The following is a 27,232-nucleotide window of genomic DNA, read 5'->3' on the forward strand; positions in this document are numbered from 1 at the left end:
CCCTCCTTCCTTTTCAGATCCGCCAGAGCGACTCAGCATAATGAAAATGGCAGCAGTATTAATCACAATAACATAAAATAACATATTCCATGGGAATTAATTGTTGCACACCATTCTGAAATGTTTGCCTAAGGGGCCTCCAACTTTTATTTCAACCAAACATACTTTACCATTTTGTTTGATGAGCCCACTTCAACATCCAAAAAGTTTCTACACACATTTACTTTACTTTCTTACATTTGTATAGCGCAGCCATAGACCCTAAGGTGCGAGGGCGCTACAAGACAGAGACAAAGATCATAAAAAACGCTAAAAAGAGTTATACTCATCAGATAAAAACTATACGTAAGTTAATTAAAAAGGTGAGTCTTCAACCTCTTCTTATAGATCTCAAGTGACTCGATACATCTCATGTCCAGGGGGAGAGCATTCCAAACTTTCGGTCCAATAGAAAAGAAAGCTGAGTTGGCCACTTTGATAGTTCGACATTTCGGTACAAATAGTAGGTGCTGATGATCTTAATGTTCTGGTATTGTTTCTCTTAATAAGGAGCTGTTGTAGTTATTCAGGCACATTGCCAAGTCTACATTTTTTGTACTAAGGTCAGAGTCCTGAACAAAATTCTGGACTCTACGGGCAGCCAGTGGAGATCTCGTCTTGCAGTCGTGACGTGATCTCTGTTTAAGTTATATCACAGTTCTGATATGCCTGTTTTGGCATACTTGTAGTCTGTTGCAATCAGACTTAAGTCCCACAAGGAGACCCTATTATCGCTCTGGCGATGGTCTACGTGTTCTCTTGAGATATAAGGGGACTTAAATACACTAAAAGTTTGATGTAATAGGCACATGATGATACCAAGCTACTGACATGTTTCATAGTCAGACGTTGGTCAAAGGTCACCCCCAACATTTTCACCTTTTTCAGCGGCATGATAGTTTCATCTCCCAGCTGAAAACTATCATGCTGTGGTCCAAGTTTGTTTAGTGTGTGTGAGGATCCTATAACAAGCAGCTCAGTTTTTGATTTATTCAGGGCCAGCTTATTGTGAACCATCCAAGTTTCAACTAAGGCAAAGATTGTTTTAATGGCAGGTTCATGTACGCTGTGTGAGCCAGAGAGCGGGATTACACATTGAGTGTCATCCGCGTAGTTGGTAAATATTATGTTCTCATGGTCAAGCATTGCGAATAGGGGGGCTGTGAAAATGTTGTAGAAACAGGGGGAGGTGCAGGCACCCTGAGGTACACCGCAGATGATCGTAATGGGTTCAGATTCTGCCGTGCCACAGATGACCCTGCTATCACGGTTGTTAAGAAATGATGAGACCCATTTACATGCAAGGGGGGAAAAATGTGTGACTTCGTACAACCTGGTGGCCATGATCTCAAGGTCCACCAGGTCGAAAGTCGCAGAGAGATCAAGAAGCATAAGTGTAATGAGGCTTCATTACGATCCATGCGGGACATTAACTTGGACTTGAGTTCTAGGAGCGCAGTCTCAGTTCCAAAGCCAGCCCGGAACCCTGACTGATGGTCATTTAGAACTGGATATTTTTTAAGGTGATCTGCAATTTGTATGTGGGCCACGCGATCAAGTTTTTAGAAGGAACGCTGTATTAATTAACATTAATGTTAATGTTGAGCTAGCTATGAAGCGGGCCTCAAAATGTGCACTTAACACTGCCAACGAATGGTGATAATTGACTCTTAGTCAGTAAGAAATTGTGTATTGTGTGCAGGTGGACTATTGAACGGGTGAGTGACTTTTTATGACTGACAAGAAGCTTGCAACTTGAAAGGTTTACTCTTGTTTAAAGTATTGCATCAATCGCACCAGGGGATATGTCTGTGTCCTCAACTCTTTGTGGCTTATGGACCAATGGGCATTGGCAATGGAATTTTTAAGGCATGGCACCAGATGGATATCGGCATGCATTGGCTTTTGCCACAGGGAAGGTAAAAGACCTCTGGAGGGATAACAGTGCTGCATTACTATAGGTGCAGATAAGTAACCTTTTATATATCCTTAAAACGTAAAGTTGATATTGGTTTTTATATTGGAATTTTCCAGAGAGCTTTAACAGGGGTGATGTGGCGAACATGAATATTCATTTTATTTTAAAAGCATGAAAGCAAATATATAGATGAACAATATAAAGTAAAGTCTTACTTATTACTCTATAGTTGATCCAATTGGCAATATTGGGGTATTTGCAGAAGGAACAGAAATATGATCCTTTTGTGTTCCACAGCCGAGAAACCTACAATGCTCTTACAAATTGGTTGACAGATGCAAGAATGTTGGCCAGTCAAAATATTGTCATCATATTGTGTGGGAACAAAAAGGATCTGGATGCAGATAGGGAAGTAACTTTCTTGGAGGCTTCGAGGTTTGCACAAGAAAATGGTAAGTTTGATAAACTATTCTGTATTCTTTAATCCTGTTGAATACTGTTTAAATTGTTTAAAATCCTGGCTACCTAATGCTTTGTCCTGAAGCTCAAGTCCCAGAACATTCCTTTGCTACACAAGTAGAGTAGAAAATGTGAATTAAAAAAACATAGTTTTGCATGGTTGAAACCTGATCAAAGCAACACAACCAATAAAATCCTGTTACGTTTAAGTGCCCATTTCTCTTGATGATTTCGGTGTACACTGACTTTACCGATTTCATCATTCTTCATCAATGTGAATGCCAACAGAACCTCTTGGTGTCAAGCAGAATGTTCAGAATTTGTAAATTCCAAATAGAATGCCTCTTCACCTATCAGCACAACTTCAGATGCTTCTACTAGACATTATGGAGTGCGAACATTGTGTTATTTGGCCACTAATCATTCTTTCTTTGTAATTTTAGCGGTTATCCTAAAGGTCAGGTAGAGCCACTGTTGCAGGAATATTTTGATTCCTCTATTGAAGACAATGCACAATTGATTCCTCTATTGAAGACAATGCACAATTGATTCTGAATGATTCTATCCCTGGCAAAGTGCAGAAGACTATATATACGCTCATTTGAAAGGAGCTCTACTCCTAAAAGTTGGTTGAACTCTCTCCAACCTCACCTTATAACACAAATCAATCTATCTGCAAAAAGTTGTCATGTACTGTGTGAACGGCATGATTTTGAAAAAAGCCTCTTTTATACTCATTTGACTCTTTGCTCCCAAAACCTTTATTTGCCTGGGGCGCTGTTGCGCACGTCTAAGATGGCCACCTGAAGTGAGAGCTCCGGCCCGACCGACATCCGAATAACAATCCTGCAGTGGAGCCATCCCGCGGATAGCAGATCTGCGCAGAAGGTGTACTAAGGACTAGTCCACACTCGGCAGAAATCCTGGAAGCGGCGGTGCAGTATACGCAGAGATATTTGCTTGAACAGAGGGAGCGGGTCTGGGCCAGGGAGTGCGCCGCGGAGGACATCCGGATGCTCTGCGCCCCACGCCGCTGACGCTCTGGGCCAGCGGGGCATAGAGAGGTGTGGCTGCCATGTGGAAGGCGCGGTGCCGGACCCGGAGACGCTGCGGATCGGCAGAAGCGGCCCCCCCTTGGATGCAGAGCAATCGGGCTGTGACGGGCGAGTGCTGCTGACTCGACGGCCCCGGGGCGGACCGATTGCTGCGGTGACACTACTACAGGAACCCGGCGGGGCCCGGCATGGACAGCCGAAGAGGCGATCCCGCTGGGCTAGAGCTGGTGCTCCCCGCTCGGGGCTTGACGGGTGCTGGGAAGCGGGCCTTCGTCGGACAGAGTGATATCCTCCCCCCGACCCGGACTGAGCGAGAGGAACGGCGTGGATAAGGGAGCGGGAAGAATCAATTTCCTTTCCTGGAGCCGGGTCCCGCCGCGCGCAGCAGAATCTCCTGAAGGTTGGCAGTGGAGGCGGCGCTGGGCTCGGGATTGCCGTAACAGTGAGTTATCCGGCATTAAACGGTGTGAGGGCGACATTATACATTCCCGGAATCTTCACCCGCGCCCACTGTAAGCTACAAGCGCAGACTGGATCTGGTGGCGCCGCGCCTGGGCCCTGCTTTGATCTCCCTCGGCGCCATTGTTAACTAGGCGGCGCGGTGCTGGAGCACACACGCGCTGGGTCGGAGAAGCATAAATAGGGCAGCGGTGAACTGGGGGCCCTCGCCCTGAGCGGGGATCGGCTTAAATTAGTGAATACACAGCGGAGGAGACGTGTTCTGTGGCCTCCACAGGGCCGAGATATCCGCCGACCCTAATTACTGCACTGCTGGACAAGCTGATCACCCTTGCACACTAACCAGGTTCCAAGATTGAATGTTCACATGAGTGACCACATATAACTACCCATGTTGGACATTGTGCCTATCTAAACATCGATTGGAAGCATTCATCAGCTTTTTTTTACGTGGGAGGACACAGTTCATCGCAAGTGGCCGAATTAATAACTGCACCAGTTCAACTGTGACCACAGGCGCCTGCGACCTCTGCTGACACTGGGGGGCTGGGCATTGGCGCCCCCTTAGGCGTCGGTTGCATGGCACCCCAGTCTGGACAAGCCCCTTCGATAGACATCACCCTGATACGGTTTGGGCGTCCTGTCCCTACAGAACTTCGTTACAGACCCACGAGATCTATAACCCCTGTCGGGCTGTGGTGGTGCGCCGACCGGTGCGGCTGCCATGGGGAACACGCAGAAACAAGAGAAGGCAACAGAGGGGGCGAGCGGGGAAAAAAAAGGGCCCGATGGACTCGTTCACCAGCAGCCAGACAGTGGGCCATGAACAAGATCCACCAACAACATCGACATCTGACCCTGATGCGGAAAACGGCGACAGGGTTGATCGCTTAACCACTATAGTACAAAATGGCTTCCTATCCATCAATGTGAAGCTAGATGACATTATCAATACTATTGGAGCACTGAAAACTAGAGTTGACAAGGAAAGCCTCAGACTCACTGAGGCTGAAGATAGAATCGGCACAAATGAAGACACCATCGCGCGACACGATCAAGACATAGCTCAACTTAAGAAAGGCATGAATAAGTTGCAAAGTAAATGCAACGACTTAGAATCCAGATCCCGAAGAAACAACATATGGATTGTGGGGGTCTCGGAAAAGTTCGGGAAAGGCGCAATTGAACAACAAGTGGAAAGTCTTCTCAAGACCCTTTTTAGAACAGAATCCTTTTCGAGCAAATTCCTGGTCGAGCGACCTCATCGCACACTAGCCTCCGCACCGAGACCTGGGACCCCGCCGTGCACTATCATTGCAAGACTGTTAAATTACAGAGACAGAGACACAATACTTAGAAAGGCAAGAGAAATTGGGACACTACAATATGAGGAGAACCGCATACATGTCTACCCGGACTTTGCCGCAGGGGTGCAGGCTAGCAGAAGGTCATATGAACCGGTCAAGCGGCTGTTGAGAGCACGACAGGTCCCATACGCGCTAATATTCCCGGCCAAGATGCGAATTCAGTATGGAGGAAGGGCCCACTTTTTTGAAACTCCTGCTGCTGCTTTGGCCTATGTGGAAGCAACCATACCCCTACCACCTAAAGGCTGTGGGCCGGACCAAAACGGAAGATCACCTCCGACGGCGGGAGACCAAGGCCCTGCTGACTGAACAAAGACACTCACATATCCTTTGTTGTTGCTTTATTGATATGTAACAGAATTCTGCTCCCGCTGGGGGGCTCTGAGTAACGTTTGAAGCGGGCCGCGAGCCCGCTCTGGTGGCCTCGTGACGACAACGTGGCACCCATAGGAAAATTCCTGCAAGTTTTAAGGGATCATCGCCAAGTTGGGGCGGATGATGTGGGTGGGGGATGGGGTCGGGGAAATTGGAAAGTTGTAAAATGTTGCTGCTACCAGGACATGTTCGGGACCTGGGGGGGCGGGTTGAAGTTCCAGGTTGGTTGAGAATGCCCTCTACCTAAGCCCCGCCTCTGGCAGCCATCTTCAGATTTTTACCGCACGTTCAAGTGTTGGGAGTCCTCGAGCTTAGCTCTCGAGCTTTTACTGCGTGTTTCGTGCTTTTTCAGGTGAATTTTCACATTTTTTTGGTTAATCGAGCCTCAAGCTCCACCATTTCTACTCCCGTTAACGGCTACCCGTTGCGGGATTTTCCTACGCCCCTCAAGGGTGATTATTTTGTCGAATCAACTTCTTGGAGGATTCCAGAAGATTCGCGGCCTACTTCTAGATGGCCCAGGATGCGAGTTTGTCGCCCGGACCCAAGCTGTTTCGCAGCTGCCCTGGATGCGGGCTGCAGAATGTGTTTAAGGAAGACGAACATTTGCGATGCCTCTACTGTCTTCATGGGGACAAGACTCATGTAGAGAAGGACTGCCAGTTCTGCAAGAACTTGTCGGAGCGGACCATGAGGGACCGCCGATCCCGTCTCGCAAGCTGGTTGGAGAAGGGCTCGTCGGGTGAGAAGAAGAAGAAGAAAGGGTCCGAGCGGGCTTCTAAGTCCTGTGCGGGCGCCCCGGCGACGGGGGCCCAACACCATGCCAAGCGCCGCGAGTCCGCTGGCTCCGGGAGCGCCGAAAGGTCGGGCTCTTCGGTCGCCAGGCAGGGCGCACCTTCCCCGGCACCGTCAACCACGAGCCAACGCTCCGGTTCGGGGAAGAGAAAGTCTGAAACCCCGGGTAAGCTTCGGGAGAAGCCCCGTCCGATCTCGGAAGAGGGGGAGCGAGGCGTCGCCCCTCCCCCGAAGGAGAAGGCCCGGGACGCACCTAAGGTGGTGAAGGCCCCTACCCAGCAGGCGAAGGCCTCTATCGAGGCTATCGCGGCGATTCTTGCCAAGCCGGCAGAGACACCGCCAGCGGAGACTGCCTCCGGGACTAGAGTTTCCCTGCCGCCAAGGAGGGAATCCTCTTTTCAGCCCATCGTCGTGGCCGCCATGATGGAAGAAGCGAGGGGGGGCACGGTGCCCTCCTCGAGCTCGGAGTCAGCCTCGGAGGAGGAACTGACCAAGGCCGTGAGGAACCTCGAAGTCCAATTCGAGAAGGTTCGATCCCGTCAGGAAGATCCTCGGGAGATAACCGAGGAAGATGACAATGGTGAGGAAGAGCGGCCTTCCCTTCCGGCGCAGCCGGATCCTAGGCCTCAGGATGGCTCGGCGGCCATTTTGTCTGCCATCCAGTCCTTATGCTCTGAGATAAGGACGAGATTCCCACGGCCCAGGCCGGAGGACCCGCAACCTGGCCCGTCGGGAAGTCCTCAGAACAAACGACGGAGGACCCAACCCTCTCCTCCGCTCGCTCCCGTAAGGCCTACAGTTCCCTCCTCATCCTCCCACGAGTCGGGAGATGACGGTGCATTGGGCTCGACGACAGGTTCTGAGGGCGACGACGGAACTGGTCTCCCGTCGCACGGGGCTCGCCGCCCGACAAGATTGGCTCATTCCACGCCATGATCGCCAGGGCATCCGAATTGTTCCAGCTCTGCCCGGAGGAGCAGAAAAAGGAAGGTTTCCTCTATCAGCACCGGGAGGCCAAGAGGAAGACGGTCATCGCGGTGCCCCTAATCAATGACATCTGGGAGGAGGGCCTGTCGGTTCTCAAAAACCCCTCCACGGCACCAGCTAAACGGGACCGGTACGAGAAGAAGTACCGGGTCCCCGAAACCACTCTCCTGTGCCTTAGGGCCCAGCCAATGCCAGACTCGGTCGTCTCGGCGGCGGCGAAGAAGAAAGCGACGGGGTCAGGAGCCTCGACGTCGAATTCCCCGCCGGACGGCGAGGGAAAGAAGTTGGACGCCATGGGGCGGCGGGTCATTTCGTCGGTGGCGACGATGATCAAAGCGGCCAACGCCCTGGCGATCGTGGCCCGTTACGACAGGGAGCTCTGGCTTAAGCTGGCCCCCATATTGGACTTCCTGCCGGACGACAAGAGGTCCGAGGCCCTGGAAATACTGCAAGAGGGCGAGGTGGCCTCGGACCACGCCATAACGGTGGAAACCGATATTGCCGATACCGGGTTCCGCCAGCTGGGCAACGGTGTTTGCCTACCACGACCGACTTCCGTCAGGACGTCCAGACCAGGGTGTTGGACATGCCGTTCGACGGCAGCAACTTGTTCGGCAAGGCGGTGGACGAGTCCCTCCAAGCCATAAAAACGGACACGGAGACGGCCCGCGCCCTAGGAGCCCTTCAGCAACGACGGCCCTTTCGGAGCTCCGGAGGCAGACAGGGTGCTTCCAAGGGATCCAGCGGTGGCTCGTCGTCCTACCGCCAGGCGGCACGCTCCTCGTCTCAGGAGGCCTACAGGGGTCTCGGCAAGTAGGGAGCGCCTCGCCGCCGTCAGCAAGGTGGCCAGGGCGGCAAGGCCACCACCTCCAAGCAGGACTGAACCGGCCATGATCTCGGGCCCCCACCGAAGCACCCCGGTGGGAGGCCGGCTGACGAATTTCGTCGACGTGTGGAAGTCCATCTCCACCGACCGTTGGGTGCTGGATACCCTGGCAAGAGGACACTCTATCGAATTCCTGAAGAAGTGCCCTCACATTCCACCTGTGGCCAGGAAGGAAAGTCACGTCCCGCAACTGCTGTTGGAAGTACGGGCGATGCTCAGGAAAGGCACCATCGAGCTTGTCCTAAAGAGGCTCCGGGGCTCCGGGGTGTACTCAAGGTACTTCCTCGTCAGGAAGAAGACGGGCGGCTTGCGCCCCATCCTGGACCTTCGTCGTTTGAACAAATACATCAGATCACAAAAGTTCAGGATGGTCACCCTCCAGCACGTACTGGGACAGCTGGAGGAAGGCGACTTTCTATCGTCGTTGGACCTGGAAGATGCATACTTCCACGTTCCCATCCTCAAAAGTCCTCAGGTTTGTCGTCCAGGGACGCCACTACCAATTCAGAGCACTGCCGTTCGGATTGAAGTCGGCCCCCAGGGTCTTTACCAAGTGCCTAGCACCAGTGGCGGCGCGGCTGCGCCTACAGGGGATTCACGTCTACCCCTACCTGGACGACTGGCTCATCCGCTCAAGGACGAGGGAACTCGCCGTCGAACACACTGCGAGGACCGTCCAGCTACTCACAAACCTGGGATTCGCCATAAACTACCCGAAGTCCCACCTGGTGCCGTTGCAGATGGCCCTGTTTCTGGGAGCGAAGCTCGATACAGTGAGGCGCCTGGCGGCCCCGTCGGAAGAACGGACGAAGACCATTCTAGGCAAAGTGCAGCGCCTGCTAGCCACGGACGTGGCCAGGGTGAGGTCCATCAAGTCCCTCCTGGGGATGATGTCCTCTTGCATCTACCTGGTGCGCCTCTGCAGACTACGAATGCGGCCTCTTCAAGAATTTCTCGACGGGCACCTTCGAAGACAGGGTCCCCCTCAACGAGGTGTTCCGGCGGGCGATTCCGTGGTGGGGCATTCGAGCACACCTCACGGCGGGCAAGGACTTTCAGACGCTGGTGTACCAGGAGACGGTGACGACGGACGCCTCCCTGGAAGGTTGGGGCGCCCACACCGGAGATCTCCACGCAAGAGGCCTCTGGCTCCCGGAGGAGAGGCTCCTGCACATCAACGTCCTGGAACTCCAAGCCGTTTTCTGGGCTCTCAAATCGTTCCTCCCGTCGCTCAAGGGCAAGGTGGTGCGGATCTTCACGGACAACACCACGACAATGTTTTACATACGGAAGCAGGGAGGCACCAGATCCCCAGCCCTATCCAAGGAGGCACAGGATCTGTGGCACTGGGCGGTCGCCCAGGGGATGTTCCTGGTTCCCTTCCACCTCGCAGGAGAAAGCAACACCATCGCCGACTCGCTCAGCAGGGAGCTGCGCGCGTGTCACGAGTGGGAACTGCGCCAGGATCAGGTGGATCAACTCTTCCGACGATGGGGCAAACCCCAAATCGACCTGTTCGCAACAGCGACGAACTCGAAGTGCAAGAGGTTCACCAGCACGTTTCCCCAGCCGAGAAGCATGGGCGATGCGGTCTCGTTCCCCTGGGACGGCCTATACCTGTATGCGTTCCCTCCGTTGCCGTTGCTGCTTCGACTCATCAGCCAGCTCAAGAGGTCCCAGTGCAGGATGATCCTCGTCGCACCGGCGTGGCCGAGGCAGATCTGGTTCCCGGACCTTCTGGACTTGTCAACGTCCCCTCCCATCAAGCTGTCGGCGGACGCGGACCTTCTCTCCAGAGAAGGAAGCGCCATCTTCCACCACGACCCGGCATCGCTGAACCTGCAGGCTTGGCTCCTGCAGCGCTAGAGTTTGGAGGCTACGATATTCCGGCCGATTACAGAGAGGTTCTTGCAAAGGCCAGGGTGTCCTCGACTCTCAAATGCTACGGTCATAAGTGGAAGAGGTTCTCTATCTGGTGCCGAGCACAGAAGATCAACCCGCTACGGATTACGGCCCCTCAAGTGCTGCCGTACCTGCTGTCGCTGGCAAAGGCTGGGCTAGCCCATGCCTCCATTAAGATTCATCTGGCGGCGATCTCCAGATATACCAGAACCACAGGACGGACGTCCCTGTGGTCCCATCGACTGGTGAGAGTTTATGAAAGGACTGTTCCGGTCGTTCCCGCCGGTGAAGGCCCCGGCCCCGGCGTGGGAACTTAACGTGGTGCTGACCAGGCTCATGGGGCCCCCATTCGAGCCGATGCACTCCGCACCTATGAAGTTTGTGTCATGGAAGACTGCGTTCCTGGTGGCCATTACCGACGACGAGTGGGAGAGATCAAGGCCCTATCCTGCAAAGCACCGTACTTGACTTTCCATGCCTCGAGGGTGGTGCTTAGGACGCACCCCTCCTTTATGCCCAAGGTGCCGTCGCACTTCCATCTTAACGAGCCCTTGGTGTTACCCGTTTTCTTCCCGTCTCCTTCGTCGCCGGCCGAGAGGACTTTGCACTCGCTGGATGTGGCTAGAGCGCTGAAGTTCTATGTGGACCGCACGAAGAGTTTCCGGGGGACATCACAGCTGTTCGTGAACTTTGGACCTGTGAATCAAGGGAAGGCTCTCTCGAAGTCTTCTATTTCCAGATGGCTCTCCGGCTGCATCATGCACTGTCACCGGTTGGCTAACCGACCGCTGCCAGGCCGTCCGAGAGCCCATTCGACCAGAGCGATCGCTGCTACTACGGCGTTCTTATCTGGTGTGCCCCTGCTGGGCATCTGCAGGGCTGCTACGTGGAGGTCGACGCACACCTTCATGAGATTCTACTGCGTCAATCGAGATTCCAGGGAGGAGTCCAGGGTCGGCCAAGCAGTGCTGCGCAACCTGTTCGCTTAAGGTGAGCCTGGTGAGGAGGTAAGAGATGCTTAATGTTGAGTTTTTTGTATTGCTTAATGGTGAGCCTTTTACCACCCCCCGTGGTTGTGCATGTGTGTACTGCTATTTAATCTTATATTCATGAGCATGTGAATCCATGCCAGACCGCATGCTGGAGAAGGAACAAGTTACTTACCTGTAACTGTTGTTCTCCAGCATGGGTCTGGCATGGATTCACATGCGAACCCTCCCGCCTACCCCTCTGCGGCTCTTCACTTGTTCATACTGCCACTTCACGTGCTACCAAATCTGAAGATGGCTGCCAGAGGCGGGGCTTAGGTAGAGGGCAGTCATTGGCTGTGGTCAGTATGACGCAGAGATCAGTGATTGGTTACTACTAGGAAAGACAGATCAGAAACGAAACTGATACTGATTTTTTCTTTACCGAGGATTCCCAGCCTGACGACGGGGAATATTCATGAGCATGTGAATCCATGCCAGACCCATGCTGGAGAACAACAGTTACAGGTAAGTAACTTGTTCCTATCCTGGAATGTCCGGGGGCTAAATAACCTGATGAAAGCAAGAAAAGTGGGGAATTATGTCGCCAGGCACGGACCTCAGATCCTAATACTTCAGGAAACACATGCTCAAGGAGCCGTAAACACAAGCATAATGGCTAAATGGGGCAAACTACGGTATTATATAGAGTATTCCTCACAATCCAGGGGGGTTATAACACTAATACATCCGGCGCTGGGAATCCGGGCCAAAGGACACGAAGCAGATCCAATGGATAGATATGTGTTGGTGTGGGGGGAGATGGCTGGCAAACAAATAACCCTGGTTAACACCTATGTCCCTAACATAGATGACCCCGACTTTTATTTGAAAATATTTGGAATTCTTAATAAACACGACACAGCAACCATTGTATGGGGCGGCGACTTCAATGTTGCACTCGACCCTGTGCTGGATAGGTCAACCAATGTGGTGAGAGCCCCCGAAAGCGGCGGTAACTCTGAGTCAACTCCTTCCACAGTTGTCGTTGATAGATGCATGGCGGGTGTTGCACCCGGATTATAGACGATATACATATTACTCATCCGTGCATGACAGCGAATTGCGCATAGACTACTGGTTTATATCCTCGGATATTTCGAGCGTACTACAACTCTGCACGATCCTACCCCGCACACTATCTGATCATTCTCCGGTCCTACTAGGCCTCGTATTCAAAGATGTCCCCAGACCAGCGAAGAGATGGAGAATGCCGGGGGGCTTGCTGGGAGATGTGAACGTGGTCGAGACCCTACATGAAGAAATAACCAACTTTTTTGTAGATAATCTGGGGACGGTGGATCAGGTCTCCACGGTGTGGGAAACATTTAAGGTCTGTGTTAAAGGGATCCTCATGTCCAAATCAACGGGCCTCCTGAGAGGTGTGAGACGGGAGCTTGAGGGGGTGGAACGGGAACTAAAAGAACTGGAAGAGATCTATAGTCGCACTCATGAAAGGGACACCCTTGCTGAAATCCACAAACTCCTTAGGAACTTCAACAACTTGGCTACAAGGGAAATACGGTATATCGCAGCCCCCACACGGGCACGCCGCTATGGAGATGGAAATAAGGCAGGAAAGATGCTAGCCAACTTGATTAGAAATGAAAGACATATAACCCCGATAGCCGCCATCCAAACAACACCGAATGTAATGATCACAAGCGAAAAGGGTATCAATGATGAATTTGTCCAATTCTATAAAACGCTATACGTGAACAGAGACCGGAAAACCCCTACTGAGATAAAAGAATATTTGGCCTCACTGAGTCTCCCGACGCTCCCAGACGAAGATAGAATGGCTCTGGAACAGCCTGTTACGATAGAGGAAATCGCTGAGGCAATCAAAGATCTCACATCGGGTAGGGCCCCGGGCTCGGATGGGCTGGGGGCCGAATTCTATAAAGAGTTCCATGAGGAACTAGCCCCTATTATGCTCAGGACGTGGGAGGAAGCCCTAGAACAGTACATATTGCCCCCGACAATGAGGGAAGCCATAATTACAGTGCTGCCCAAGCCCAGACGCCCGCACCAGGATATGTCTTCTTACAGACCCCTTTCGCTCATAAACACCGACGCAACATTTTTTGCAAAGGTCATGGCGAACCTTATGCTACCTATAGTGCCCACGCTGGTCCACCCGGACCAAAACAGATTTATTCCCCAGAGGTCTACCGCATTAAACCTCTGCAGGTTGTTTGGGATCATGCCACAAATTGATCTGGGCAGGCAGGCGATTGCGCTGTCCCTTGATGCCGAGATGGCGTTTGACTCCGTCTCGTGGGAGTACCTCTTCTTGGTGTTGGAGGAGTTCGGGGTGGGACCCAATTTTATTGGATATGTCCGTTTACTGCATACAAGACCCGGGGCTAGAGTATGTACCAACAGAACCATGTCTGACATGTTTGAACTGGGGAGAGGCACCAGACAGGGGTGTCCATTTTCACCAATTCTATTTGCCCTAACGATAGAGCCCATGGCTGCTGCTGTTAGATTACGACACAAAGATAAAGGTATAGTTATGAAAGGCTCTACCAGCTGATTTCACTTTATGCGGACGAAACGCTACTATATATCCGTGAACCTGACAAAAATCTTGTACCCATAATGGCAGACATACACGAATTTGCTGATTACTCCGGCTATACGGTGAACAATACCAAATCAGAAATGTTTCCACTTATCCCCTCCACTAAATACCCGGAGATAATGTGTGGACTTAAATGGTCGGAGGGATATATTAGATACCTGGGTGTACTGGTCTCCAGAAGCAGACAGTCCCTGTTTGCTGACAATCACGATAGGGCACTACAATCAATAAATGTGAAACTACAAATATGGAGACGCCTCCCCATCTCACTTCATGGCAGAATAGCAGTACTTAAAATGATCATCCTTCCTAAGCTACTTTATCTGTTTGTGAATATCCCGATATGGCCAGGCTGCGATCAATGGTAACCACATTCCTTTGGAACGGAAAGATTGCCAGAATGGGGTGGGAGAAGATGGTGGAGCCATACAGCTCCGGAGACATAGCAGCCCCAGACTTGGAAGTTTATTATCTGGTCGCGCAGGCACAATTTGCGAGCTATTGGTATGATGATATAGACAACGCACCTCATGCATGGATAGAAACACGCACAGGTGCACCCTCTGACATTCGATCAATTATCTTTGATCCACGACATAGAGACATGTGCGAATATGACCCAGCAAGCTGCACTGTCCGAGCGTGGGGGGCAATATGCCGGAGACTCAAACTGGAAAAACCCTACAACCCTCAAATTCCCTTGTGGAATTTTCCCGGCATCCCTCCCACGTTCAATACAGACATACAGGAAGCGTGGGACCCTAATGGGGAAATGGTGGTGGGGGACATGTTCATAGAAGGGACATTCGTAAGCTTAAAAGATATCACGAGGGCCATGGGGAGGGGACCACTTCGGACACTCCAGTACTACCGAATGAGATCAGCGTTCCAGGCGAGATGGCCGCTCTTCCCTGATGAGCCACTTTCACACCCATGCTTACAGATGACTATACGAGATGAGAAATGGGTAAAATACTGTGCACTCACCAAAAAAGTATCGCTTAATGCAGGACTACATCATATACAATTCAAACTTTTAAATAGATTACATTTCACGCCGTCTAAAATAGCTAAATTTTCACCGGACTCCCCGAGCGAATGTCCTAAATGCGGTACCCCACAAGCAGGGCCTGTCACGACTATCTGCGTTATTGATAACGTGATGCCTGACTCTAACTTGGCGGCTCTCGCAGACACGCCTGACTCCAACATGGCGGCTCTTGCAGACCACTGCAGTATGTGCAGCAGTCTAGTCGCCGCGCCCCAAAATGCCTTGCAACGTTTCCGGGTCGACGTGCCGACAGTTTATCAGCCTGCTTATCCCAGACAAGGACGCGTTGCTACTCTCCAAGGAGCTGGCGAACGCTACGTGAGTCTGTGTCAGGGAATCCTTTCCTCTTTCTACTCAGGCTTGCCTTTGGGTTTATTTTCCTATTGCCACTTTACCATTGAAACTGTATTGGTCATTGTTGTTGTTTGTGTGTGTTTACTTTAGGACGCCTTGTTGCCTTCCCTTTCCGGTGTTCTATCAGAGCTGCCCAAGCAACTCGCTTTGGGAGAATTTGGTTCCTGCATCCACCTTCGACCGGTGTGGTTTACTAGGGTTTCCTTTGGTAGGCATCCGTTTCTCTGGAAGCATTTATGGGAATTTTGGTTTCTTATCTTGCGGGCTCATAGTTTGCTCTTCGGTTTTCGTCATCCAGATCCAACGCCCTGTGCTCTCATCCCTTCTGAACCTCAGTCATCCATCAAGATAGAGAGGGTCTCCGATTTTTCTGGATAACTATTGTTCTCTCCTCTCGGTGTGTAGATTGCTTCCAATTACTCCTCGGTGTTTGTTCATCATTTTCCTTTGTTTTGCACTATCCAGTGTGCCCAGTCTTTCAGATCATACCGGATCTTCGGTTACTTTCATTTCTAAATCTTGTTACCATCAGATCCCTTGGTAAGAGACCCGCTTCTAGAAGTGTCTTTTCCAGTACTAGGCAGAACCAATTCTAATCACTTTGTTTCGCTGTTTCCCTTCAGCCAATCTGACACTTCCGCTCTGGATCCAATCCTTTAAAAACACGCCTATTCATCACCACACTCCCGGGATAGCGTAATCTAATTCTACGGGACGTTTCCAGGAGTCTACGCTCTATAGCAGCTCCACAGGGTTTTATTCCCCAAGAGGGTTTCCCTGGGAACCTCCCTTTGCCCTGGCCTTTGTGCCAGGTCATTGGGTGTTTCTCGGGGGGAATTCTAATTGTCATCTGAAGATAGAAACAGAGATCAATCTCCATCTGGGTATCCTTTTTCCTACATATTCAGCTGCTATTTCTGCTCCAACCCCCAGGTGAGAGAACTTCGTTTCTATGTTTTCCTTACACGGAACACCTTTGATTGTTAAACATTGAAGTATTGTATTCATTCATAACAGGGCCCTTCCATATGTATTGGGACTGCCCTGAGCTGTTACGGTTCTGGGGGATGGTGGCTGAATTGCTGGCGGACATCACACAAATATCTCCATACTTGACCCCGCAAAAATATTTTTTTGGCGATATTGGGAAGTGTTCTGAAAAGACTAGAAGACTCTTTAATGTTTCATGTGCAGTTGCTAAAAAATGTATCCTGCAGGCTTGGAAAAGTCCCACACCTCTGAGCATGAACAATTGTCTACGAGAACTGACATACGTCAACGAATATGAGGAACAGTATGTACTGACTCAGCCGACAATGAGCCGGCCAAAAGACATTTGGGGCCCATTCAGAGCATATTTATGCAAACTGCTTTCAGACAATTAAAACGCTATGTAAATATGTACCGTCTCTGAGATTGTAAGATGTGCCAATGTATGATATTTTGGATGTGATGTTTGGAGCGAGCCATTGTACCTGCAACGACCTTTAATAAAAAGATATTTAAAAAAAAAAAAGCAAGAGTTCTAAACAACAATTGGTCAGAGCCTCACTTATTGTTGATAATTTTTCTATGTGGAACAACCGATCAATTAGGGGTCATGCCCTGTGTGGAGACTGTGTAGCATGTACATTTTCTAAAAAATCTCTCGCTCGCTCTCGTTCCTGTCTCTTTTCCCCCCCATCTTGTTGGGAATGTGAGAACAAGCCTTGTGGGGACTAACCTTTCCCAATGTTTTTAAAATATGTTAATAACAGAAACCTGTTTAGAAAAATGAAGGATCTTAATTCAAATTTGCAAACAATTGTTCCTTCATGTGTATGGCGCCATCTTCGTGGGGACTTGAACATGTGTTACTATCCTTGTTTCGACTTGCATCATTACTCTGTTTTGGAATCCAGTGCATTCATTTTCAAATGTAAACATACATGTTTTACAACAACACACAATTATCTCTCCATATAGATGCAATTTTAGGAATCTTAGTGGGGTCTCAATGAATGCATTTTAATGATTTTGAATTTTCTGACAGATAATTCACATATGCATGTTTACTTAAAGACACTTAATTTGGCTTGCATGTGTGTCGTCCATGTGCTTCTGGGTTTCAGAAATTAAAATAAGTGAGACAGACAATTTGACTGGGATTTGCCTAGGATCACAATATGTGGCACAGAGAGGAAATTGTGTGATTTAGATTTAGGTTTTGTGACTCCATAGACACCATTTCGACCACTAGAATAGACCTTCTCCACAAGAGCAGTAGGTTATAAAGATGTTACTGCCTACCTTGGGATAATTTATTGTGACCGTGAGATGTATGTCTCCACAGGGATGTTGTGTTGCATGATGAAGTTGGTTTTAAAGTCCTCATAGGGCTGGTCTGTGATGATTGCGGGATTATTGTCCCGGTAGAGATGGTGCGTGATAGTGACATTAAAGTCCCTACAGAGAGCCCATGTGAATATAGTGGTTTTAAAGTCCCCATATGGATGGTGTATGATGTAGAGTGATGTTAAGCTCAGACAGATGTTTAAATGGTGACAGATATTTTGTGGGATATTAGAAATGTTAAGTCTCAACAGAGGGGATGAGTGAGGCAGGAGATTTTAAAGTCCTTTTAGAGATGAAGTGTGAGGATTGTGATATTTAAGTCCCCACAGAGAAGGTGTGATGACTGTGACATTGCAGTCCTGACCGAGATGGTGTAGTTGCTGGAGATGTTTGAGTCAGAACATTTGAGCGAGTTGATGGTGGGTATGGTATAGTCCTTACAGAAGTGGCGTGTGATGCTTGTGCAGCTTAAGTCCCCACAGACTTAGTGTGTGATCATAATGGCTTTAAAGTCCCCAAAGAGATGGTGCACAAAAATAGAGGTGATGAAGTTTGCACGTGGATTGTGTGTGATAAGTGAAGAGTAAAATGAATATCCAGAAGAGATGTTTAAGTAACTGTAGATATTGTGTGTGGTATTAGAAATGTTTGAGTCCCAGAAGAGGTGTTTAGTAGTTAGTGGGGGAGGAAGTTGGTACGTCCTCATTAAGATAGTCTGTGTTGATGGTACTATTGAAGTCCACTCAAAGATGGTATGTTAACTATGACATTGGAGTTCCTGCCAAGGTGGTGAAGTTGTTCAGAGATTTTTAAGTTACAACAATGATTGAGTGTGATCGATATGTGTCGTCCTTACACAGGTAGTGTGTGATGATCATTCCACTAAAGCCCCCACAGAAATGGTGTGTGATAAGCATAGCTTTAGATGGTGTGAGAATATAGCAATGTTGAAGTCTCCATATGTATGGTGCGTTATGAGTCTGAAGAGTAAATTAATGTCCAAAAGAGATGTTTAAGCGACCGTAGGCATTGTGTGAGGTAAACATTTTTTAAATCCCAACAGGGGTGTTTAGTGAGGAGGGAGACAGTAAAGTATTTAAAGACAGTGTATGTGATGATTGTGCTATTTAAGCCCCTAGTGATATTTTGTGTGATGAGGGTGGTGGTATAGTCCTTACAGCTCTGCAGTTTTGCAAAATATAAAAAATGTGGCTCTTTCAACAATACCTGCCGGATGAATATAAATCCCTCTCTCCCTCCACCAACAGAACTGCGCTACTATATAATATGCTAAGCCGAATTCTGGCACACGCTGCTCTTGAACTAGGTTTGCGCTATCAGAAATATAATAAATTCTGATGTTTGTTTATCTGCTTAGAATCACATGCTGTGCATAGGTCCGACATCCAGTGGTCACTGCGGAGTATTGCATTTTGTTTTTCGTAGTCGAAAAGGGGACGTCGACAAGGCGTGTCTGTAACACTATCCCTATAGTGACGTGCGTTGTACCCATAATCCCTCACGCGTCGAGGTCCCTCAGATTGTTTTTTTCCGCCCAGCTTCTGGTCGCCTTACGCGGAGCTCCTAGAGAGACATTGCAAAATACTTACTACGGACCTCGGTCCTTAATTATACTTATTATATTGTTAAAGATCCCTCCCCTCGACGTTAGCTGTGAAGCTGTTTCTCCGCCGAGCAAGTTTTCGACAGAGGGGAAGAAACGGAGGAGATCCTTCGGCGCTGCCGAACACGTGGCCTGACCTCGCCGGCCAACATACAGTAGGGAGAGTGGGGGTTCGAACTTTTATCTTCTCTTTGAGAATGTCTTTCTTTCTCCCCTATCTTTCCCTTGGGGTTGTTATCACCAGTTATTATTGCCTCAGCTATGGAGAGGACACCTTTTAAGTTTTGCCCACGCTGTAGGGGCAAATACACTTGGAAGGACAAACACAAGCTCTGTAATCGTTGCTTGCCCCTCGATCATAAGGAGGACAGCTGCGCGGCCTGTAAGCTCTTGAAACCAAGAACTCTTAAAGAACGCAAAGTTAAGAGGTGGGCGGACTACGCTATGTCGAAGTCCGTTTCCTCACCCGCCGCCGCTGTTACAGAAAGTGACGAGGAGGGTGATAACTCGACGTCCGTTACGGAAGTCATTAACCCCCAGAAGGAGCGCTCGCGCTCCTCGACGTCCGTCCCCGGCCCCGACGGGCTCGGCTCACGGCCTGCTCATGGGGATGGACACCCCGGCGACAAGGACGCACACAGACCCCATAGGCCTAAGCACACAACCCACGGCTCTTCTTCGTCAAAGACGAAGGATCGATCAGCGCCGAAGGGGACGCAGGGCACTCCGGCGTCTACCTCAGACCGTAAGGGTCTCAAGCCCCACCCGCAAACGCAGCCACGACCAGCGATTGGGCTTTCATCAAACACGGGGGCTACCCCAAAATCATCCGACGTAACGCTCCATAGAGCGGCCGTCCAGGAACAACGCGTAACGCAGGCAACGTCGACACCAGAGTCCTCTACTGACAAACTCGTTGTCGAGAGCCTGGTGAGAATTGTTTCCGAAGACACACGTAAGCAGACGACGAAACAAACGTCGAATACCGCACAAAAAGCTATAGAAATGCCGAAAAAGCATAAGAGTAGCCAGGAAGTGCCCCTTTCATCTAAGGGCACTTCGGAACTACCGGAGGGCTTTTCAGATGGCGACGGAAACCTTTCTTCGACGTTGTGGGAGCGTTACAAGCGTTTTGAAGGTGAAAAAACTGATTTGCCCCCTCTAGACTATTCAGGGGTCCCCCATGAGACCCTTGAAAGACTCCATTCTTGTATGGAGAAAATGGAAAGGTTTTTGGGAAACCAAAACCCACCCACACCCAAAGGACTAAGAGAATGGCCCCAGGATGACCCTAGGGTCAAAATTCCTAGGCTGTTTCCCCCTTCTACAGACGTATATGACCTCACGGAAGAGGAGCAATACCTCCAGGAGGATGATGAGTGTTTGGGTGGAGAGGAAGAACATGAGGAAGAGGGGTTTGAAGAAGATCCTTACACTAGTGCAGGAGCTTTCGAAGAAGATACAGCTACCTCGCAGCCTTGGCAATCCCCATCACTGCACTCAGACCCTGATGTCTTTCACCCTTCTCCTCCCAAGGATTCACCTATTGGAAACACCTCTCCCATCGATGACCAACCTTCACTTAATGCACTATTGCGCAAGGCAGCAGCGCATTTTGAAATAGACACAGGGGAGACTCTTCCTGACATAGACTTTGTAGAGAAAGTTATTAAAGAAAAAGCCCCTGTTAGTCAGTCTATTCCGCTCCTGGCTTCTATAAAGAGAAGAATAACTCCTTCCCTTTCCAATCCTGCTTTAGTCAGAGGGGTCAACTCTCGGATAGAAAAGCTCTTCAGCCCTTCGCCCTCTGACCCGTTGTACATCAGAGGCCATTCTATTCCGGACTCCCTCGTAGTTACATATACAAGGAAAAGAGCAGGGGTACCACTATCCACTAGTGAGGCACCACCTGACAAAGAGGGCAAAAATCTCTACGCACTTGGGAAGAGAATCACGACGTCCGCCGCCTTTTCAACTAGGATTGCAAATAACAATTCCCTACTAGCTAGCTATGCAGATGCACAGTGGAGCAAGCTGCGCAGCGAAGCAGAGGACGCACCAGAACCCCTGCGTTCACGCCTGTTAGCTACAATATCAGAGGGAACTCTTGTAAACCAGGGCATCGTAAAGATCTCCTTAGATGCCGCAGAGACGGCTGGCCGTTCCCTGGTTCAGGGAACACTTCTCAAACGCCATGTCTGGCTGCGCAATTCGGGATTTAAGCCGGAAACCCAGGCTTCCCTGATAAATAAGCCCATAGAAGAAACACATCTGTTTGGGAAAGCAGTTGATGAGGCCCTAGAACATGCGAAGAAAGAGTTTGATACCATCAAAACTCTTAACCAAATTTCTAGGCCCCCTAACAGACGCAGCTATGGCAATAGACGCTCCTTTCGTGGCCAAAACCAGCAGCAAAACCAACAGCAATTTTACTCTGCTACCAACTGGCCCTCTAACCAGGGTAACAACACCCAGTTCAGTCAAAGAGGCCAACGCCGTGGCAGGGGAAGAGGTCGCGGCTCCAGCCCCAAAGGTTCCACGCCCAATACCAACAAATGACCCGAAGATTCGGGTCCCCTCCCATGCATCACCGGTCGGGGGCCGGCTAACATTGTTCCTTTCAGCATGGGAGGGAATATCGTCAGACGGCTGGGTATTATCCACCATAGCCCACGGATACTACATCGAATTCAACGGTTCCCCGAAGTACAGACCCCCACGGAACCGACGCATGACACCGGAACACCTCACCATTCTTCTACAAGAAGTAGAAGAGCTACTGAAAAAAGAAGCTATAGAGGCTGTCCCCCTATCTCAGGTAACAGAAGGTATTTATTCAGTGTACTTCCTTGTACCCAAAAAGGACTTAACCATGCGCCCTGTATTAGATCTGCGCCCAGCGAACAAGTTTGTCAAACCCCAAAAGTTTCGTATGGTGACCTTGCAGGAAGTAATCCCACTGTTATCACAGGGGGATTACATGACAACACTGGACATGAAAGATGCATACTTTCATATTTTAATGTTGCCAGCGCACAGAAAATACCTCAGGTTCAAGATAGAGAACAAACACTACCAGTTCAGAGTACTACCCTTCGGGATAGCATCTGCACCAAGAGTATTCACGAAGGTACTGGCAGTGGCAGCGGCCCACCTACGCAGGTTATCCATCCCGATATACCCTTACCTCGACGACTGGCTCATAACAGGGGATTCTTACGAAACATGCTTCTCCAATACCCAAAAGACCGTAGACCTTTTGTTCCAACTGGGCTTCTCCATCAACGAAAAGAAGTCCAGCTTAGACCCCAGCCAAATCAAACAATTCCTAGGGGCTCTAATTCGAACAAAGGACGGCCTCGTCTTCCCCTCCAACGAGAGGGTCCAAAACATGCTGTTTCAGATCCCCCATTATGTGGCAGGTCGAGAGGTGACGGTACGCAAAGCAATGCGCTTGCTAGGAATGATGGCGTCATGTATTTATTTGGTACCTCAAGCGCGCCTGCGCATGCGCCCAATGCAAGCGTGGCTCAACAGCCAGTGGTGTCAGGCCAGCGGACATTGGGACGATCTAGTGGTGGTATCGCAGGCCTTGGTTCTCTCGCTACAGTGATGGACAAAAGAAAACCTGTTATTAGGGAAAAATTTTGCCACACCCGCAGTGGAAGCCACTCTAATCACAGACGCATCCCTTACAGGATGGGGGGCTCACCTATCCCATCAGACTGCTCACGGAGCGTGGACTCCGAGCTTTGAACACCGCTGGAACTACTAGCGGTGTTCAAAGCACTGAAAGCCTTTCAGGAACACCTACAAGGAAAGACAGTGATGGTCCTCACAGACAGCACCACAGCCATGTACTACCTCAACAAGCAAGGGGGCACTCACTCTCCAGGACTGTCCAAGATGTCCCAGAACATCTGGAAGTGGGCTCTCCAACACAACATGTTCCTACTATCACAACATGTACCAGGGGAACTCAATCTGCTAGCAGACAAACTCAGCAGAGACTTCCCCCTGCCCGTAGAGTACGAATGGCGGTTACAAGAAGACATCGTCTTCGACGTCTTCACACAGTGGGGCTTCCCAGAAATAGACCTGTTCGCAACTCTGGAAAACTCTCAATGCCAGGATTACGCCTCCAGGTACCCCCAGAAGCAGTCCAAGGGGAACGGTCTATCGATTCCATGGTCAGGGAAATTTGTTTACGCTTCCCCCCCCCCCCCCCCCCCCCCCCGACTACCCTTCTCAACAAGATAGTGCACAAGATGCACCAGGAACAAGTTACCATGATACTGGTGGCCCCTATGTGGGCCCGACAGCCATGGTTCGCTCACTTGTTGAAGATGTCTCTATCTCCTCCAGTGAAACTGCCCTGCCCGTACAACATGCTGTCACAAGACAGGGGCAGGACACTGCACCCATGCCCTCAGACCATGAACTTAGCAGCCTGGCTCCTGAAGTCATAGAATTTGGACATTTACAACTTCCACAGAGGTGCATGGACATCCTCAGAGAGGCCTCAGAGAGGCCAGAAAGCCTAACACTCGTAGAGGGAAGAGTATCAACCCCGTTGACTGCTCTCCCACACAAATTATTCTGTACCTGACCCATTTACTGGACTCGGGTCTAGTATTCAATTCTATTAAAGTACACCTGGCAGCGCTTTCTGCTTACACCACTTCACAACTCAAAGTATCGTGGTGGAAGATCCCAGTAATCAAAGCCTTCATGGAAGGGGTAAAGAGAATACACCCTCCAATAGCAAACCCAGCTCCCGGCTGGGATCTAAATGTGGTACTCACCAGGCTCATGGGGTCACCCTTTGAACCCATGCACAAGGCAACTCTTAAAGATCTCACTCTTAAGACTGCTTTCCTAATAGCTATTACCTCCATTAGGAGAGTAAGTGAACTACAGGCCCTTTCGGTTTTAGACCCCTTTGTAACAGTTCACAAGGATAAAGTGGTTCTACGCACACACCCAAGGTTCGCACCGAAATTCATCTCCAAATTTCATGTCAACCAGTCTATAGAACTACCAACGTTCTTTCAAAATCCTTCAAATCTAGGAGAAAAAAGCCTGCATACACTTGATGTGCGCAGAGCTGTCATGTTTTACATGGAGAGAACTAGTCCACTGAGAAAGACTAATCAGTTCTTTGTCTCGGTGGCAGCAGGAAGAGAAGGAGATGCAGTTTCAAAATCCACTATATCTAGATGGATTGTACAATGCATCACTGTCTGTTACACTCTTGCTAAGAGAGAACTACCCTTCAAGCCAAGAGCACACTCTACTCGAGGCACTGGGGCATCCATAGCATTCATTGCAAATGGTCCCCTTGAGTCCATCTGCAAAGCGGCAACCTGGAGTTCTGTACACACCTTTACAAAACACTACTGTCTAGATGCCCACTCTAGATCTGATTCCCAGGTGGGACAAGCAGTATTAAGACATCTTTTCTCTACTGTTCCTTCTCACAACCCACCTCCAACTCCGGGTACTGCTCGCTAGTCTATGCACAGCATGTGATTCTAAGCAGATTAACAAACATCAGAAGACAATGCATTACTTACCGTAAAAGCATTTCTGATGGTTGTATCTCCTTAGATTCACATGCGCCCACCCTTCCTCCCCGCTCGGATGGAAGGAACATAGACATCCTTTTCTATATCTCTCTTTTCTGTACTCACTCACGTCTAGAAGGCTCCCTCAGGGCAGAAAAATACAAACAGAGGGACCTCGACGCGTGAGGGATTATGGGTACAACGCACGTCACTATAGGGATAGTGTTACAGACACGCCTTGTCGACGTCCCCTTTTCAACTACGAAAAACAAAATGCAATACTCCGCAGTGACCACAGGATGTCGGACCTATGCACAGCATGTGAATCTAAGCAGATACAACCATCAGAAATGCTTTTACGGTAAGTAATGCATTGTCATACAGCAGGGGTGTGCAATGATTGTGCCAATGAAGTCCCATCCGAGATGGTGTGTGGTATCTATAATATCGAAGTAGCTATATAGTTGGATCGATTACTGTGATATTGAGGTCTTCAAACAGGTGCTGAGAGGGGGGTGGTAAGGTCTTCACAGATATGGTGTAAGAAGCAGTGTGATGTAGTCCTCACAAAGACAGTGCTTGATATGGGTAATGTTAATTTCTCCAACAGTGAAGATAGGAATTGGTTACTCACCATAGTGACTACTGTACTCCTAGTGTGCCGTACCCTTTCTTCCATACTGTACAGGTGTCCCCGTATTGGGGACTAGATCAGAGCCTTTTTCCCTACAAGAGTGCTTGTCGAGACCTTGATCCTTTAAATTTTGAAGGTACGCAGGTGCAGCTCTGGGACATGAGCCAATCCCATAATCTCCACTCTTCGGCGCCACCCGTCAGTCCCTCTTTTTACATGCATTGGCTCAGATGGCCTAAACTAGCTAATTTAGGCAGGTTGGAAGGAGGGTTTTGTGGATAAAATGGGACTATGGACTGGGAGTACAGTAGTTACTATGATGGGTAACTGTCGTACTACTTTCTCCTACATCCCTTCCCCTTTTGTCCATACTGTATGGGCGATTTCCCAGGTTATAAATCCAATGTGAGTAGGACTCCTGACTGTTGTAATCGAACATATTTTCTAAAACTACTTGACTAAAAGTTGCATCGGATGCAGAGGTAGCTTCCATGCAGTCTTGCCTGTAGAATAATCGAGGGAGTAGACCAAGTAGCTTCCCCAGTGATCATTTCTCAAAGGCCCTGTCACTGATAGGATTAAATCATTGCTTTTGGACTCACCCTGTGTGTGCAAACTATGAGGAGGCAATTTCTTCGGTCATACATATGCGTTCAGAAATGCTACCACAATCCAACTAGCAATAGGTGTTTTTGACGCCTGTTGCGTGAAGAGGAACCATCAAAGGTGACAACCAGAGCTTCCAATTCGCAAAACCCTTTGTCCTATTGAAATAACATGTAAGAGCTCTTCTTCTTTTATCAAAAAACTTACAGCATTTTGTTGTAAATATGGCAAAGATCACGTATACATTCTTGTTAGCATCTAACAGGGAATTGTAACAGAAGACAGCACATGCATTCCTATCGGTTCACAAAAATTGATATTGAAAACCGTGTTAATTTGTCTTTACGTTTAAGGTTCAGTATATATACGTTTTGGCCTTTTGCAAGTTGGTCCAACCCTCCATTGCTTAGTTAACACTGCTGTTCATCATACTCATTCCTAGTTTGAAGTTCAACTAGGTTGAGGTTTCTCTGGAGTTGTGCGCATGTGGGTATTCTGAATTCATCAGCCTGGGAGGATAATGTGCGGGGGTCCCCATTTCACTGATAAAGCTGCTCACTCGTCTGTAAGGTCCCGAGTCCATTTTTTCCAAGCAAGCAGGTTCCACAGTTTATGGCCCTATAAATTGATGTGGAACCTGAATGGGTCCCTCCATTTAGCTCCTATAACTACCAATGTGGTTGCCCCGTATGCTCGCTCCCACCTCCGTCCCACTACACCCCTCCCCCGGTCTCTGTTTAGTCCCCACTGGTTCTTGATGCCTTCATGATAATAGCGCCCATTCTTCACTCCACATAGTCCTCCCACTTCCTCCATATTTGAGTGTATTTACCCTGCATCCCTCTCCTACAATATGCTATCTTTTCCATGCAACGGCAGTTCTCCAATCACACCTCCCATGTTGACGCGTCTCCCGAGCCATATCTGGCCGCCAGATCCCTTTTAACCACCATTGCCGCAATCACCATTAATGCACTTCACCTACTCCCTTCAAAGTCTCTGCTGATGTGTAAGAGTAATGTTTTGGGGTCTTTAGGGACTGCTCTCCCCAGCACTCTTGCCATTTCGCCAAAAACCGCCTCCCACAGAACCGAGACCAGCCGACAGTGCAATAACAAATGGTAAAATGTTCCTTCAAGCTTTCCACACTTAAGACATGTGGTCGTCTCGGCTCTGCCAATCCTATGTAGCTAATTCTCGAG

The 27,232-nt window shown here is 49.4% G+C and overlaps 1 protein-coding gene across 1 annotated transcript in view; it reads left to right on the top strand.

Annotated features, from left to right (window-relative positions):
- LOC138467423 (ras-related protein Rab-4A) overlaps nucleotides 1–27,232 on the top strand; it is a 693,758-nt gene that overhangs the window by 533,264 nt on the left and 133,262 nt on the right. The window contains exon 5 of the mRNA XM_069607381.1: nucleotides 2,255–2,409. Within this exon, the coding sequence (XP_069463482.1) occupies nucleotides 2,255–2,409 (155 nt within the window). The remainder of the gene's footprint in view (nucleotides 1–2,254; nucleotides 2,410–27,232) is intronic.

The sequence above is a fragment of the Ambystoma mexicanum genome, chromosome 4q (genome assembly GCF_040938575.1).
Source record: "Ambystoma mexicanum isolate Mex_15411 chromosome 4q, UKY_AmexF1_1, whole genome shotgun sequence".
Classification (NCBI taxonomy): Eukaryota; Metazoa; Chordata; class Amphibia; order Caudata; family Ambystomatidae; genus Ambystoma; species Ambystoma mexicanum.